At 40.7% G+C, this 17,036-nt stretch overlaps 1 protein-coding gene across 1 annotated transcript; it reads right to left on the bottom strand.

Annotated features, from left to right (window-relative positions):
- Window positions 1–2,763: 2,763 nt before the first annotated feature.
- On the bottom strand, window positions 2,764–16,892 carry LOC111916439 (wall-associated receptor kinase-like 5). The gene is made up of 2 exons (XM_042899199.2): window positions 15,524–16,892; window positions 2,764–4,112 (listed from the first exon to the last, which is right to left on the bottom strand). Exons 1-2 carry the CDS (start codon window positions 16,827–16,829, stop codon window positions 2,848–2,850), a joined length of 2,571 nt encoding a protein of 856 aa, XP_042755133.2. The 5' UTR covers window positions 16,830–16,892; the 3' UTR covers window positions 2,764–2,847.
- Window positions 16,893–17,036: the final 144 nt, after the last annotated feature.

Genomic DNA, 17,036 nt, shown 5'->3' with positions numbered 1-17,036 from the left:
GAATTTGTATGAAATGACTAGGGTTTGGCCCCTGGTAGTTGTATGTAAGACCAGGATTTGGCCCCTGACAATTGTATGGAAGACCAAGATCCGACCAGTTACACTTGTACAAGTAAAGACCATGATTTGGCCCAGGACAGAAAGTGATGGTGAGACTATGATTGTCCGATAGCATTCACTTGGGGGTTGAGATAGACCTTTTACGTTATTTATGATATGTGGTACTTTGGGGAACTCATTAAGCTTTGTGCTTACAGTTTTGTCGTTTAAATGTTTCAGGTACTTCTGGTTCTAAAAGAAAGGCCCAACTTGATCACCCAACATTCCATGAAGATTGTTCCACACTTTTTATTTAATTCACTGTGATGCTTGAGAATACTTTTTACATTGTTGATTTTGAAAACAACTGGTTTTATCGCTTTAGGGTATTTTGAAAAACAAAAATTTTACTGTATTTTATGGACGATTCAACTCCAAAATCGATGAATTGTCGATAGTGATATTGCGAATTTCATTCTCGAGTTGAATAGATTTAGCATCATTGTTTTCTCAGAATAGAATCTTGAGATTCTTACAAACTTGACCGAAAGTCGGGTTTTTCTTCAAAAGCATTTGAAGAAGAGATTCCATTAATGTGGCTTAGAGCTAGCTCTTCCCAATCGCATTGATCCAGTTCCATTTAGCAATGTCGGGTTTGTCCTTGGTAGCATCAAGATGATCTTGAAGACCATAACTAATGCAGTGAGTGGAAAACAACTCACGCCAAGCATCGTAGTTAAGTTGATCAAGGTCAAGAGTGATTGGCACACAAGTTTTAATGGTTGAGATTTCATAAGGTTTCATTATGGCGTTTGCGGCAGCCATGTAGAGAAATCAACACAAGAAGAATGAATAGTAAAATGAAGAGTGAGGAGAAGAACATACTAGGAGAGAGCCGGTGGTGACAAAGAAGCCGTCGGCTGGGGTTTTTCAAGATATGGAAGTGATATGTTCTGATACCATGTGGTCTCACAATTTTGCCATAACTGAACTTCTCATACAAACGTAATATAAATACATGATACAACAAAGTGGGCTTCCTTAAAAGGATGTGCCGATACAAGACTAAATACATAAACATTCTCTAAATAAATATAAGAAATATAATAAACATATATACACTAACACTAAGGAGGGGATGCCATGAAATTTTATTTATTTACTGTTGAAGTCACTACTGGGAAACTGATGAGATTTCCTGTTTTCCTATGACCTTATTGAATTCTGTTTTCACAGCTTATTCCATGTGGTGCTTGAAACTGATGAGATATAACCTATGTGATGTGACACCTTATGTAGCAGGAGGAAGATAAACATTTATACTGCTTAATCGGGAGGGCTCCTCATATCACTTGCCACAAAGCTCTGATGTAAGACCTCTTCTTAATGAATTAAAACGTTTCCCTAGTGATAAAGCCTTTTATCATCCCAACAATTACAAATGATTATTTTCATTATTTAAGTGGTGTGATGATGATATTAGACATGTTGCATTTGTTGAATGAGATACATTAGACGAGATAATGGTTCTCTGTAATTTTCCCTTCAATAAATTATTTTTGGAGCTGTTGGTGACCAATTTATTTTTGGAATGACAACTAAAGTTCTTAAGTGTTTCATCTCCTATATTGTATGCAAACCCCAAGGCTCCACTTTATCCATGAAATAGTTTGTGATTTTTATAAACATTGATGAGGATCAAGGTAAACTTTCATCAATCATATTGTTATTCTTTTTTCATAAATAGTTTGTGATTTTTTGTTTTCGAGAAACTTTTAACGTTCATCAGGTGTTGTAAATGTTCAGATGGCTATAACATGGATAAGTGGCTACATCGTTGATGAGGATTCATTTGTTTGGTGGGGTTGGTTGGCAGGGCTAAATCAACAAGCTTTCCTTATGGTATTTGATTTATTTTTATTCCAACAATGTACTTTCAAACCTTTTCATGCTAAGTTATTGTATTTTAAAAATTTTACTCAATTATAAATTTAGTACTTTCGTCCTTTATTAGGATACTTGACAAATACATCCAATTATAACAATGTAGTTTCATTTTTTTTCCTTTTTATAACATTGTACTTTCATTTTTGGTTATTAAAACATCGTACTTTGAAAACTCACGTTATTAAACATTACCTTACTTTCCTAGACACTCAAATTACTCTTTGTGGGCCATACTTAACATGATCCACAAAAATACCTAGTTTTTCATCGCCAAGAAGAGTTTCTTTTAACCCATTTTTGTCGGTTTTTTCATTTTGTTTTTGCCTGGTACGATTCTCAACATAGAAATAAATTCTAGTTTCTTTCTAATTATCCTTTCACAAACACATATACACATTAGTACGCAACATTAACAGTTTAAGTTTTGGTTCATATATTCTATATTTAAATGAAAAAAAGTCATAAATAATTGATAAATAATCATAAACGCTCGATAAACTATTTTTAAACTGAAATATTTGTTTCTCTTAAATTATGAAATAAAGTTTATTCGGGTACAAATCAAAATGGTGCTACATTGAAGGCGTTTACTCTACAAATTCAAGCAAATTTACAAAAATATCAAAATATTTACGAATACACTTAAGAGATTTACTAAAAACACATTAACAATGCAACATGTTAATCGTTTTTATTAACATTAACTAATCAAATTTCACACTAACAATTCTAATAGAAAAAAGTTTAACATGGTATACCCTATACAATAATCTTTGATCTTTATATACACATATTTATTAACACACTCTGATACCGAAATAAACTAAGACTTAATTAGGAAAACTTATGATTTACCATGATTCATCGACAAAGGTCGTCTTCAAATGTTAATGATGTAGATGTCGACCCACCATGTGTTTGTGATACTTCCTCATGGGATTTCACATGTCCAGAACTAGTTCCAATTGTAGAAGGCACATGTGACATTCTATTGCCTTCTAACTCAGTATTGGATGTTAATGATCTTGATGTTGACCCGTTAGACTTTACATGTCCAAAAGCAGTTTGAATTGTAGACGGCATATATGACAATCTAATGCCTTCCAACTCGATAGCAACTTCTTTCATTTTTGGCCTATTTTTCCCATTCAAATTCAAGCATTTCAATGACAACTTAGCTATGGCCAACAACTCACTCGTCGGCCCCTCCTTTAGAACCATTTTATCAAAAATAGACAACCCACGTCCTTCTTTCATGGCTACCTTAAAGTGTTCAACTAAACTTGTTTTAACATCTTTGGTTAAGAAAACAGCTTTTTCTCCGGTCAAGAGTTCTAGCAAAACAACTCCAAAACTGTAGACATCACTCTTTTCAGTCAACTGACTCGAGCTATAATACTCTGGATCCAAGTAGCCGAATGTCCCCATGACTGTTGTAGTACAATGAGTTTTATCTATTGGTACAACTCTTGATGTTCCAAAATCTGAAACTTTGGCTTTATACTTTTCATCCAAAAGTATGTTGGCAGTCTTGATGTCCCTATGGTATATGGGAATGGTGGTTGCTGAATGTAAGTAGGAAACCGCTTCTGCAACCTCTATAGCGATTTGTAATCTCAGGTTTAGAGGGCATGCGAACTCACCGGCTTCATTTTGAATAAGGTCATACAATGTACCATTTGATATGAATTCAGAGACAAGTAATGGCACCTCAGTTTCCAGGCAACATCCCAATAGTTTAACCACATTTCTATGGTTGACTTGCGAAAGAATGACTACCTCGTTGATGAATTGTTCTAGTTGGCATTCATCAACTACCTTTGATTTCTTGATTGCTACAATTCGTCCATCAGGTAACATGCCTTTGTACACTGTACCTTGACCTCCTTGACCAAGAATTCTATTCTCATTAAAATTGTCTGTGGCCTTGTCCAATTCATCGGATGTAAAAAGGATAGTTTTATCAACTAAACCAATATCGGTTGCTTGTTGTTGTTTAAGAAGTAGACCTCCATTGCGCTTAAAAAACCTCTGTTTCCTTCTTTTCATTTTCGCTTTCTTGATAATATTGTACAACGCATAACTCGTCACTGTTAGGAATAGCAACCCTATGCTTATGCTCACACCTGAAGAAGGAAAATATAATAGAAAAACTTCACATAGGAAACTTGTAGCACTAAATTTTACATAAACAGAGTGTTTGTCAATATTGAATTTCCATAAAATTAAGATAGGCAACTGAATGTATATATCACCTTTAAACTAAATAGTTTATGTAGTATATACTAAATAAAACAGTTTCTTATGGACATGCAACCATTGTTATTCGCTTTAACATTAGAACCGCTATCCTGATTTCATAAACATTTAACGGTTTTATTTCAAAATATACAATCAAATTGTTTCTTAAAATTACAAAATTACTGTATAGGTGATTGATAATTCCAGTGGTGCAAACCATCCAATGCTTGGATGGAGTGACAGACTCGGTCACTTAACTAACCATTATGACCCATTGTAGAAGACTATGTTATACGCAATGGTCTCAAAATGCTTACACAGCCGATAAAAAAAAAGTAATAAAGAGGAACCAGAAAACCATATAAAATTAAATAAATTATATGTGCCAATGGGGCTCGTCCAGTGAGCTACAAGGTTTTCAGTCATTTTTTTCAATTTCTAAATATAAATAACTAGAACAATAACAAATTTTATTTCATTAATATAATAGTGTCGAAACAATTAGTACACTTTAGGTGCTATTTAAAATGTTCCACGCGTATGTATTTTTTAATAAAAAACAACGTCTAGAGATGGCAACGGGGGCGGGGAACACAGGGGACCCCAATCCCTATCCCCATCCCCGAATCTTCATTCCAATCCCTATCCTCATCCCCATCCCCATCGGGGAATATAAATAAACCCTCATCCCCACCCCCAACGGGGACTGGGGATCCCCAACGGGGAAATGGAGATTTTTTTTTCTCTTTTAACATGCAAACTTTTACATAAAAAAAACTTTATATTTCAAATTTACCAGCATAAGTTTAAAAATTTTATAAAATATATAAGTACCCATAAATTGCAAAAAAAATATAAATAAATTTTCTACCAAATTTAAATACATACATGAAAAATCAAGTAGAAAAAATTATCAGATTGATTGTAACACCCAAAGTTTTGAAGACCAAGAAAGGAAAGAAAACACCAAGTTTAGGGGTCGACTCGGCGAGTCCAAGCGGGATCCGGGTCGAGGTGTAAGTGACCAACTCGGCGAGTCGGCCAAGTGGACTCGGCGAATCTGTTCTGTGCGAGGAAAATCCTAAATTCGGGACTTGGAGCCTATTTAAGCGCCTCATTCTCTCCCCTAGGGTTCCTTTGCTACCTCTTCCACCCAGAACATTAAACCCTAGCCGCCATATTCTCTATTTGAGCCATTTGTTGCCTTGGAAGGTGCATTAAAGCTTGGAGAAGGAAGAAGGAACTTGGAGGAGCAAGAAGGGACTATAATATGGGATTGTGAGTTCATTCTGAGTATCTGGAGGTAATAAAATAGTTCCTGGACCCTTTTTGCTCCTAGATCTATGTGTGGTTGTTGGGGCTTTTTAGCCATAATGTTATTATTTTGAGTTAGAAGCTAGATCTAAAGTTGCTACTTCAGATCTAAGCATATTATGGTCTTGAGAAGCATAAAGTAGTAGCCCTTGAGTTGATTATGGAGCCTCCTTGCCTTAAACCCTAGTTTGTGGTGTATATTGCCTAGATCTCCTTCTCTATACGTAAAGTTTGCAACTTTACGTGAGGAATGGGCTTGGGAAGGGTAGATCTACAGTTTGGAGTCCATGCATGACTCAAAAGTCCTCTACATGTATTGAGACCTGAATGGACTCGGCGAGTCCTTTGAGTGGACTCGGCGAGTAGCATGAAGATTTGGAGGAACTCGACGAGTGGGATGAACAGCTCGTCGAGTCGGATGAAGTTGGGCAGGAACTCGGCGAGTTGGAAGAACAACTCGGCGAGTCTGTTGAAGGTTGTCCTGGACTCGGCGAGTCAGGTCGCGAAACCTCAAACCCTTCGAGTTGAGACTCGAATCAGTGAGTCGAATGGAGACTCGGTGAGTTGGACATGTCAGGACTCGGTAATCAGTAGACTCGGCGAGTCATGGACTGACTCGGCGAGTCGAGTCGCGAATAGAAGGACTCTGAACATATGAACTCGACGAGTCAATAGGGTGACTCGGCGAGTAGGGTTGACCTGGGAGGTTGACTTTGACCAGGACTTTGACTTTGACCAGAGTTGACTTGGTTGTCTGTCAGGGGTCAGTTTGACTCAGTGTTGTATTGATATTAGTAGCTCGGGGAGCGAGTGGAGCAGGAGTTCAGAGAGTTGCCGGGCAGCAGCTAGTGGGTTCATCAGCCAGTTCAGCCAGTGCAGGTGAGTTTCCCTTTGTATGGATGGGTCTACGGCCATAATGCCGGCCCATGTAGTTATGAGTAGAAGACCCGGGGGTTAGCCCTAGGCACAGTATGCTAGCATGATATTCAGGACGAGGTTCAATGATAGAGGGCGGGTGCCCAAGGAATGGTTTATGTGATAGTTGTTGTCTATGTGATACTTGTATATGCCTGGTAGGGAGGTGAGTGTGGGCGAGGTCCCGTATCTCACCAATAGCAGAGTGTGGATGGTGTTCCACATCTTAGTAGCAGCAGAGTAGGGGCGTGGCCCAAGTTATGGAAGGAGTGAGGGTGGGCTGGGCCCGTACCTCACTATCAGCAAGAGTATGGACGGGGGTTCCATGACTCATTAGTAGCAGGACAAGGGCGAGGCCCAGAGATAGGCGGGGCCTTAGGACAAGATCTGTTAGTATGTGTTTAGATCATGTGATGTGATGTGATGTGATATGTTTCAGGTACTTCCGGTAGCGGATGATGGAGCTCGGGGTGATCGCATGGCACACACCATAGATTTGTCAGCCTGGGAATGTTTCACTCTGATAACGATCATGTGTTTTGGAAACTATTACTTTGATTGTGTTTTGAATCGATGATTTACTTTAAGTAATATTTATTACAAGAAATTTTTAGTCTTGAATTTTGGGACGTTATAAGTTGGTATCAGAGCCGTGGTTTGAGGGATTCGGGCATACTCTTGGGTGTGCTTGAACTCAAACTGAGGGGTCGGATAAAAAGTTTTCAAAAAATGAAAAGACAGTTTTGTAAAAAGAATTTTTGAGAACGAAAAACAGTTTTAGAAAAGCAAAAAGAATTCAGAAAGAGAAAAATTTTGAAAAGAGAAAAAGGGGTGTGGTGCATGCAATTAGCCGAGCTCAAGTAAGTACCCCAAAATACCCATACAAGTTTATGTTATAATTATCAGTCGATAGAACAACATGCTAGAATAGGACTAAGGATCTAGGGATGATGCCTTATGTGCCTGTTATTTGTGCTTTTGAGCTGCATGATAGTGTTGATTAGACAGTAGTAGGATAGCCTGTTTAGGTTATGCCTGAGTTTATGAGTTTGTGTGGCATGCTAGTTCAGATTCTTGCTATGTGAATATGATTGCTTGAGTATGTTATGGTTAGATTTTCCCTTGTCCGAATGCTGCTTGCTTTGTGCATTGTGGGATTCTGAGCGATGGGAGTTAGCCATTAGGTGGATACGACACGCCACATGTGATCAGATTTGGTCCTATTGCGCAGCTCTTGTCTGAGTCCAACCGTTGTAGGAACGAGTCTTTTACTCGAAGGATTATCTGAGCCTCGTCACATGTGATGGTATCCAGGTGATGGCTAATTGGCGTCGCAAGGAGGCCTTCAGCAGCTGAGGACTGGTCTGAGTTGAATCAGAGGTTTCCCTAGGGTAAGCCTAGGATGAGATAGTGCTGGGAGCAGTATTAGTGGATAAGGGACCTGGTGGAGTCAAGCAATTCCTGAGGAAAGTATGGATAGATGTGGAAGGTAGTATGGGCCCGTACTACTGAAAGCAGAGGATCCGTACTCGATTCAGGAAAGGCCGAGACAAGACCGGGAACCTGGTAGGGAGTGTGTTTAGTCTCGCATCAGTGATGAGTATTCTGATAGTGGTTGTGGTATATTTTCAGCATGGTGACGTTGCGAGAGAGACCAGCGGGCGGATCAGGCGCCGGAGAGGGATCATGCTCGGGTTTAGGGGCCGAGCAGCTCGAGGAGCGAATGAGGGAGTTGATATCCGTCGAGGTTGCGTGCAGTATGCTAGATCAGACTCCTGTGATCTTTGGCACGGTCAAGGAGGGTATACTGGAGATTTTGGATGAAAAGCTGGGAGCCTTCCGTACCGAGATGATGGCTTTGCTGGGAGCGTGTACCTTGACATTTCGAGAGTTCAGGGCCTGCGGGGCGCCAGATTATCATGGGGCTAGGGACCCCATTGCTAGTAGCAGATGGTTGGCTGATGTTGCCAACGCTTTTTGTTCGAGCAAGTGTCCCGAGGGGGACAAGGTTAGACTCGCCTCCTGTCTTCTGAAGGACAGAGCGAGGGATTGGTGGGAGGAGATTGGTCATGCCTTGGGGGATGATGCCGCGTTGGACGCGATGACTTAGAGCGATTTCTCGGCCAGGTTCAGGGCGGAGTTTTCGCCGATTATTGAGGTGCAGTAGTTGGCACGGGAGTTTCAGGATTTGACGCAGACCACTGAGACTGTGGCAGAGATCACCGCCAAGTTCAGGGAGAGGGCTCTTCTTGTACCGCAATATGTCGCGGATGAGGAGATGAAGAAGGCTCGATACCATGAGATGTTGAGGGATGACATCAGGGAGTTCGTGAGCAGATCCAGCTGTAAGACGCTGGAAGATATGATTTCTCGGGCTAGAGAGAGGGAAATTGATTTGGAGCAGATCCGGAAGAGGAAGCCGGATGAGGTTTAGGTAGCTGCAGGTTCGGGCAAAAGGCCCAAGGGATCGGATTCGATATCGAGGCATTATCAGGACTGCAGTCGGTGCGGGAAGTGTGGCAGGGCGCACGGGGGCGCGTGCAGGAGTGGTAGCGGTGGTGAGTCTGGCTGTTTCAAGTGTGGTCGGACTGGTCATTTCAGCAGGGATTGTACTGTTACCACCGCGCAGGGATCAGACTTGATATGTTTTCACTACAACCAGCGGGGCCACAAGAAGGCCCAGGCCCAGTGTCCCAGTCTGTTCTCGGCAAGACGGGTGATGGCACCCGCCCCTGCAACCTTGAGGATCACGGATGGCCGTCAGGGCCGGGTAGAGGCACCTGTAGCAGGGAGTAGGGCTTTTCAGATGACGACCTTGGAGACGCAAGCAACGTCGGACGTTGCAGGTATGCAATTTCCCATTTTTCAGTTCTTTTATTTGTGCATGATTTTATTGTTATGGTTCTGCATCATTCGGTAAAAGTATTTTATTTTGAGTGGTCGATTGTGATCGAGTTATATGCCATCTGCATACCCTGGATATTTGTATGGTAGTTAGGGGATGCTCTCTATTGAAGAAGGCTTCGAAGGATGCAGTAACTGTAGCATGCTTGGGAGAGATTTGGTACGTCTCGCTAGTTCGGAGTGGTATAGTGATTGAGATGGATTGGTTAAATCCCTAGCTATGGCGGGCTTGGGTTCCTCAGTAGATGGGTTATGGAATGGTAGCAAAGAGCGGGATCTCTTTTGAGTATTGAGCAGCAAGGGGTAAGCAGGATCGAAGTAGGGGAGAATCCTCCGGGTGTGCCCAGAGAGGAGCGCGCAGACCCAGAATGAGTACGTGACCTCCGAGAAGGAAAAGAAGTAGTTCAACGTTTGATGGTTTGAGGATTCAGGGTTGGGAGTTTGAGAAACTCCCCATCAGTTAGTGCGTGTGTTGGTAATGGTTAATGCGTGATTGAGAATTCAGGTTGTGGATCGCCCGAAGGACTCAAGGGAGTCGGAGTGAGGATCTTGAGAGCTGATGGCACATGGGTGCCTTTGTATTAGCAGTCAGTGGTAGGAGGTGATGTAAGACTACGGGGCAGCCGCAACATTCACTAGCAGTTAGTGGTGGAAGTGTTGTAAGACTACGGGGCAGCCGTAGCATTCACTAGCAGACAACAATGGATGGTGATGTAAGACTATGGGTAAGCCGTAGCATTCCTTAGTAGCTTCGTTAGCGGAGTTGGGGTGAGGCCCTTATCTCCTAGTGATCAGATAGGGATCAGGAATGGGTAGTGGATGTGAATGATAGGGAGTTTGCCTATATAGCCCTAGAGAGGTGAGACCTTGGGAGAGGCCGCTCCAGGATATAGTTGGGTGAGACCCGTGGGCGAGGCCCGTAGGAGATTAGCAGTGTAGATGAGACCTGAGAGTAGGGTTGCTCGGTAGTATGGTTGGGTGAGACCCGTGGGCAAGGCCTGAGCGAGAGTGGTTAGACTAGTGCGACTAGGAGGTTAGAGGCGGGTGGGACCCGTGGGCGAGGCCCGTGAGTTTAGCAGCACAGGTGGGACCTGGTAGGGACCTTAGTGCCAAGTTAGGGGATCGGGGATCCCAGGTTTGTAGTGTATGAATAGCATAATAGATTGAGCAGTTATTGGGGTCGAAGTTTCTTCGGAAGTCGCTGGGAGCGACTAGTGGTGGTGTTGGGACTAGCTACCGGTGGGAGCCGGTAACCCAGACATTGATAGGGTGGTAGAGACCAGGGTGGTCTCAGTTCATCCGGAAGGCAAGCAAGGGATTGCAGAACTTTCAGTCAGGGGTACTGCGGGTAAGCAGAGTATGGTAGAATTCAGTTAGTTGAATCGAGGGGTGCTCGGCACCAAGTTTTGGCAGAGGGGAGTATCAGTGGTAACTGACGGCGATGACCCGTACTGGTAGAAGCGGGGGTGATGGAGTTGGTGAAGGATAGGGCCTTCACAGTGACAGAAGGAATAGTTGGTTATGGAGTTTTGCTTTGGGAAGGCAAGGAATTGTGCAAGAAGAAGAAGGGGTGAACCCCTATAGGTTCAGTGCAGTACTCGGTGAGTACCAAACGGATTATCGGTTGAGTAAGTTGTGTTTCCAGAATGTTCAGGGTCAAGGTTGACCCGAGATGATTATCCGCAAGGAGTGATGCTAGTCAGAATGATCGGGCAGTAGGCCAGCGAAGGAAGGCAGCTAGTGTTGGGATAATTGGTTGGGTATTGGAGGCAGATCGCAGGCGGTGGGCCATGGAAAACTTCGAGGACGAAGTTTAGTTTAAGTGGGGGAGAGTTGTAACACCCAAAGTTTTGAAGACCAAGAAAGGAAAGAAAACTCTAAGTTTAGGGGTCGACTCAGCGAGTCCAAGGAGGGACTCGGCGAATCTGAGCGGGATTCGGGTCGAGGTGTAAGTGACCAACTCGGCGAGTCGGCCAAGTGGACTCGGCGACTCTGGTCTGTGCGAGGAAAACCCTAAATTCGGGACTTGTAGCCTATTTAAGCGCCTCATTCTCTCCCCAAGGGGTCCTTTGCTGCCTCTTCCACCCCGAACATTAAACCCTAGCCGCCATATTCTCTATTTGAGCCATTTGTTGCCTTGGAAGGTGCATTAAAGCTTGGAGAAGGAAGAAGGAACTTGGAGGAGCAAGAAGGGACTATAGATCTGGGATTGTGAGTTCATTCTGAGCATCTGGAGGTAATAAAATAGTTCCTGGACCCTTTTTGCACCTAGATCTATGTGTGGTTGTTGGGGCTTTTTAGCCATAATGTTATTATTTTGAGTTAGAAGCTAGATCTGAAGTTGCTACTTCAGATTTAAGCATATTATGGTCTTGAGAAGCATAAAGTAGTAGCCCTTGAGTTGATTATGGATCCTCCTTGCCTTCAACCCTAGTTTGTGGTGTATTTTGCCTAGATCTCCTTCTCTATACGTAAAGTTTGCAACTTTACGTGAGGAATGGGCTTGGGAAGGGTAGATCTACAGTTTGGAGTCCATGCATGACTCAAAAGTCCTCTGCATGTATGGAGACCTGAATGGACTCGGCGAGTCCTTTGAGTGGACTCGGCGAGTAGCATGAAGATTTGGAGGAACTCGACGAGTGGGATGAACAGCTCGTCGAGTCGGATGAAGTTGGGCAGGAACTCGGCGAGTTGGAAGAACAACTCGACGAGTCTATTGAAGGTTGTCCTGGACTTGGCGAGTCTGTTTTTGGACTCGGTGAGTCTGGTCGCGAAACCTCAAACCCTTCGAGTTGATACTCGAATCAGTGAGTCGAATGGAGACTCGGTGAGTTGGACAGGTCAGGACTCGGTAATCGATAGACTCGGCGAGTCATGGACTGACTCGGCGAGTCGAGTCGCGAATATAAGGACTCTGAACATATGAACTCGGCGAGTCAATAGGGTGAGGCAAGTAGGGTTGACCTGGGAGGTTGACTTTGACCAGGACTTTGACTTTGACCAGGACTTTGACTTTGACCAGAGTTGACTTGGTTGTCTGTCAGGGGTCAGTTTGACTCAGTGTTGTATTGATATTGGTAGCTCGGGGAGCGAGTGGAGCAGGAGTTCAGAGAGTTACCGGGCAGCAGCTAGTGGGTTCATCAGCCAGTTCAGCCACTGTAGGTGAGTTTTCCTTTGTATGAATGGGTCTACGGCCACAATGTCGGCCCATGTAGTTATGAGTAGAAGACCCGGGGGTTAGCCCTAGGCATAGTATGCTAGCATGATATTCGGGACGAGGTCCAATGTTAGAGGGCGGGTGCCCAAGGAATGGTTTATGTGATAGTTGTTGTCTGTGTGATACTTGTATGTGCCTGGTATGGAGGTGAGTGTGGGTGAGGTCCTGTATCTCACCAATAGCAGAGTGTGGATGGTGTTCCACATCTTAGTAGCAGCAGAACAGGGGCGAGGCCCAAGTTATGGAAGGAGTGAGGGTGGGCTGGGCCCGTACCTCACTATCAGCAGGAGTATGGACGGGGTTCCATGACTCATTAGTAGTAGGACAAGGGCGGGGCCCAGAGATAGGCGAGGCCTTAGGACAAGATCCGTTAGTATGTGTTTAGATCATGTGATGTGATGTGATATGTTTATGTGCTATATTATATGTTAGTGGGTGAGGCCCTAAGTGAAACAGATCTGTATTCGAGCGGGGCTCGAAGCCAGGCTGGGCCGTTGTAGTGGGCGAGGCCCGAGGTAGGGGGCGAGGCCCAGGATAGCGGGCGTGGCCCAATATGTGCAGTATGTGGTTATGCATGGTATGTGGTAGGGTGGGGAACTCACTAAGCTTCGTGCTTACGGTTTTCAGTTTTGGTTTCAGGTAATTCCGGTAGCGGATGATGGAGCTCGGGGTGATCACATGGCACACACCATAGATTTGTCAGCCTGGGAATGTTTCACTCTGATAACGATCATGTGTTTTGGAAACTATTACTTTGATTGTGTTTTGAATCGATGATTTACTTTAAGTAATATTTATTAAAAGAAATTTTTAGTCTTGAATTTTGGGACGTTACATTGATATATAAGGTAAAATAGATCAACCAAAGAGAAAAAAAATATATACATGAGTTTAAATTAGATAGAAGAAAAAGCAAAAAGTATAATTTCAACCAAGTAATTACTAATGAGTTAGGTTACTTAGATCAAAATTTATGTATTATAAACTATACTATAAATATATGTTCTGTATTATTTTTATATATTAATATATGTCGGGGGCGGGTCCAGGGTCGGGGATTAAGGGTATCCCCATCCCCATCCCCACTTTTTTTATTCAGGTATTCCCCATCCCCGGTTAACCTGGGGATTCCCCAGTCAAAAAGGGTGCGGGTTTCGGGTACCCCATTGGGTATGAGGATTTTTGTCATCCCTAACAACGTCTGATATCTAGACAGGTTAGAAATAAAATATAACTTATAATAATCTCTAGACATATAAACATAAACATACATAAATATATACATGAACTAGGCGAATGCCCACGCGTTGCGCAGAAACATCTATATAGTTGAAATCTTTACAAATATATATTTTTTTAAATATAACAATAATGTCGTTGTTAAATTTGATATAATAATTCGTATACTAAGTTGATATAGTATATTGATAATTTTGAATTATATGATAATATATACATCTATTAAAACTGCATAATCTCAATCTTTTGAATGACCTCTACGTGCGGGTTACTCATGAATAAAATTAAATATAATATATGGTTTAATATTATTTATAGTTGTTGTTATTGTTAAATCATTTTTAAAATTTATTTGTTTAACGTTTTAATTTCTATCAATGTAATTATTTAAAACATCAAACAATTTTTTTTTGATTTTAAATGTAACAATATAATCATTTATATATAATTATTTTTAACTATTGTTATTGTAAGTTATTTTAAGCTACTTATTTCAAAACTTTTAACGATTATAGAAATACCTTTAGGAAATATTTTAGTGAATTGATATTACAATTTAGTTTTTGTATTTAGCACTTCAATTTATCACCTTTCACTATTCACAAAATATTATTTGGGGTTTTTTAAGTGGAACTGAAATTTATATCGAAGTTGATCATTTAATGTTATATTTAAATTAACAATTTAAGTATTTTGTCCATACAGTTCAAAAGTTGTAGCTTTAAATTAATAATGATTTACATACAACAACATATTAAATCTAATAAATTAAGTATAAGATGTTAAACTTTAAAGACATAACTTTATAAGTAAAGTAAAAATATTATTTAAATATTGAAATTTAGTTTATTTTTTTATGACACTTTAGGTTTGATACTTATTTAACCTTATTGACCAATTTATAATCATTATTAGAAAGACACTACAATTTATCACTTTTAACTATTTACAAAATATTTTTTGGGTTGTTTAAGTTGAACTAAATTTTATATTTAAGTTGATCATTTAAGATTATATTTAAATTAACAATTTAAATATTTTATACAATTGATCAAAAGTTATACCTTTAAAATGATAATGGTTTACATATAACATATTAGGCCTGATAAATTAAGCATAATATGTTAAAAGTTAAAAATAAACTTTATAAGTATAAGAAAATATATTTTTTTAATATTGAAATTTAGTTTATATATGATTATACTTTAGGTTTGATATTTATTTAACCTTATTAACCAACTTATAATAATTATTAGAAAGAAATTGAAAAGTCATGAGAGTTTCAAATTAATGTGGTTAAAAAAAAATGCAAGTTTATAAGTATATAATGATAGTTAGAGCGGGTCGTTACCTTAATTAGACCAATTAATAATAATGGAATTGTAGATAAATCCTTGGACTTACATAGAAAGAAATGTTTTATTGCATACTAAAACAGTATTAGGTTTTGGAAAGATTTCACACAATCATAACAACAGGTTGGCCAAAATTTTATTAATTTCTAATCTGCAGAACATAAGTATTATTTAAGGCCATGGTTCTCTTTTCAAAATGTTGTAATTAATAAAAGTATAAAATCACCTTGTTAAAATGAATTTGTAAAATATAGAAAATAATGGTAAAGTGGAAGTGGAAGCAAAATAAAAAGAATAGTAAAAAACAGGATATGTATAGATGGATGGGAGGTTAATTTACTGAATACCTTACTTAGAATGAGACCAGTATGTGATTCGTTGCTGCTTTCTTTAGGATTACAAGCCATGCCCGAGACCCCATTAGGACTTATGTAACAAACCCCTCCATGGAGTTCACACGATTTGCAGCTTTCTGAGTAACTAGCTGAGGTCTCCCACGTAAGAGCTATCGGAATAAACTGGCCAGAAAATCTTTTTTCAATGAATGATTTCCTATCGACCAAAAAGGCAGACCCACACGTTCCATTTCCATCCTGCCTTTCCAACCCTGTTAGATTCAACTTAAATGACTTGAGATTATTGGAAATCGTAGTTTGGCAACAACCGATGCCAAAGCAATTGTTGGTGTCACTAACAGTGTTATTGCCACAAGTCGTTGAACAACCACCCGCAATAGTACCATTCTCCATAATGGCAGCACTGCCACATCCCTGAACCACAAACATGTTTTCTGCACTGGAGAAATGAAAAAGACTTGTGCTTAGTTCAAGATTGTTATTCTGGAACGGATTCCCACAATCAGAAACCATGGGAAAATTAACAGTTACTGTTTTTTTCTCCGAGTTAAAACCCAACACCTCCACGTTGTTGAAAGCAGATAAATAAGGTGTAGAGGAGTTACAATCAATATTGAACCCATCGCTCTTGGAACAATCTCTTTTAATCCCGAAAGGGTAGAGAATAGGGATCTTCCCACACGTCTCGTTGCATGAGCTTGCTAAGCTAGTTTCGTTCCACACAAGTGACACTGGAACAAAAGCAAGGTCCTTACCAATAGTTTGGCTGTTATAGTCTTGTGAATATTGTATACTATCCACCAAGAAGGCGGACCCACAAGCTCTATCTCCATTGTGCTTTTCCGATCCTGTTAGATTGAAGGTAACCGACTTCATATCATGAGGAATTGTAGTTTGGCAACAACCATCGCCAAAGCAGTTATAAAGGTCACTGACGTCACTAACAGTGTCCTTGCCACAAGTCGTTGAACAACCTGCGACAATAGTTCCATTCTCCATGATAGCCCCGTTGCCACATCCCTTAAAGACGAATCTGTTAAGCGATCTGGAAATCCGGAAGGGACTTTGGCCATTGCTGGTGTGTGGGAGAAGATTGCTATCTTTGATTGGATTTTTGCAATCGCCTTTATTTACGGACATCTGGACAATGACTGTGTTTGAGCCTATGTCCAGCACCTCTACGTTGTCAAGTGCAGATAGATACGGTCGCCAAGATTTACAAATGATATTGAACCATTCGTTGGCAGAACAATTTCTTCCAATTCCGAAAGGGTAGCTAATCAGGACAAGTCCACACCACATCGGACTGCATGGTGGTGTTCCGTAATAATCAGCTTCTATTAATCTTGTTGTTAACGAAATCAATATGAGCAAGTGAAAAAACTGAAAGGCTTGCATTTTGTAACAATGATTGAAAGCGGAAAATATAACAAGCAAAACTATATATGGGAATTGATTTTATCTATATTGTCGTACTTCATTGGGCTATTTAATGGGGGAAATTTGAGG

Source organism: Lactuca sativa, chromosome 2 (assembly GCF_002870075.4).
Source record: "Lactuca sativa cultivar Salinas chromosome 2, Lsat_Salinas_v11, whole genome shotgun sequence".
Taxonomy (NCBI): Eukaryota; Viridiplantae; Streptophyta; class Magnoliopsida; order Asterales; family Asteraceae; genus Lactuca; species Lactuca sativa.
Note: the sequence above shows the minus strand (reverse complement) of the source record. Positions and strands in the feature narration are given on the sequence as shown.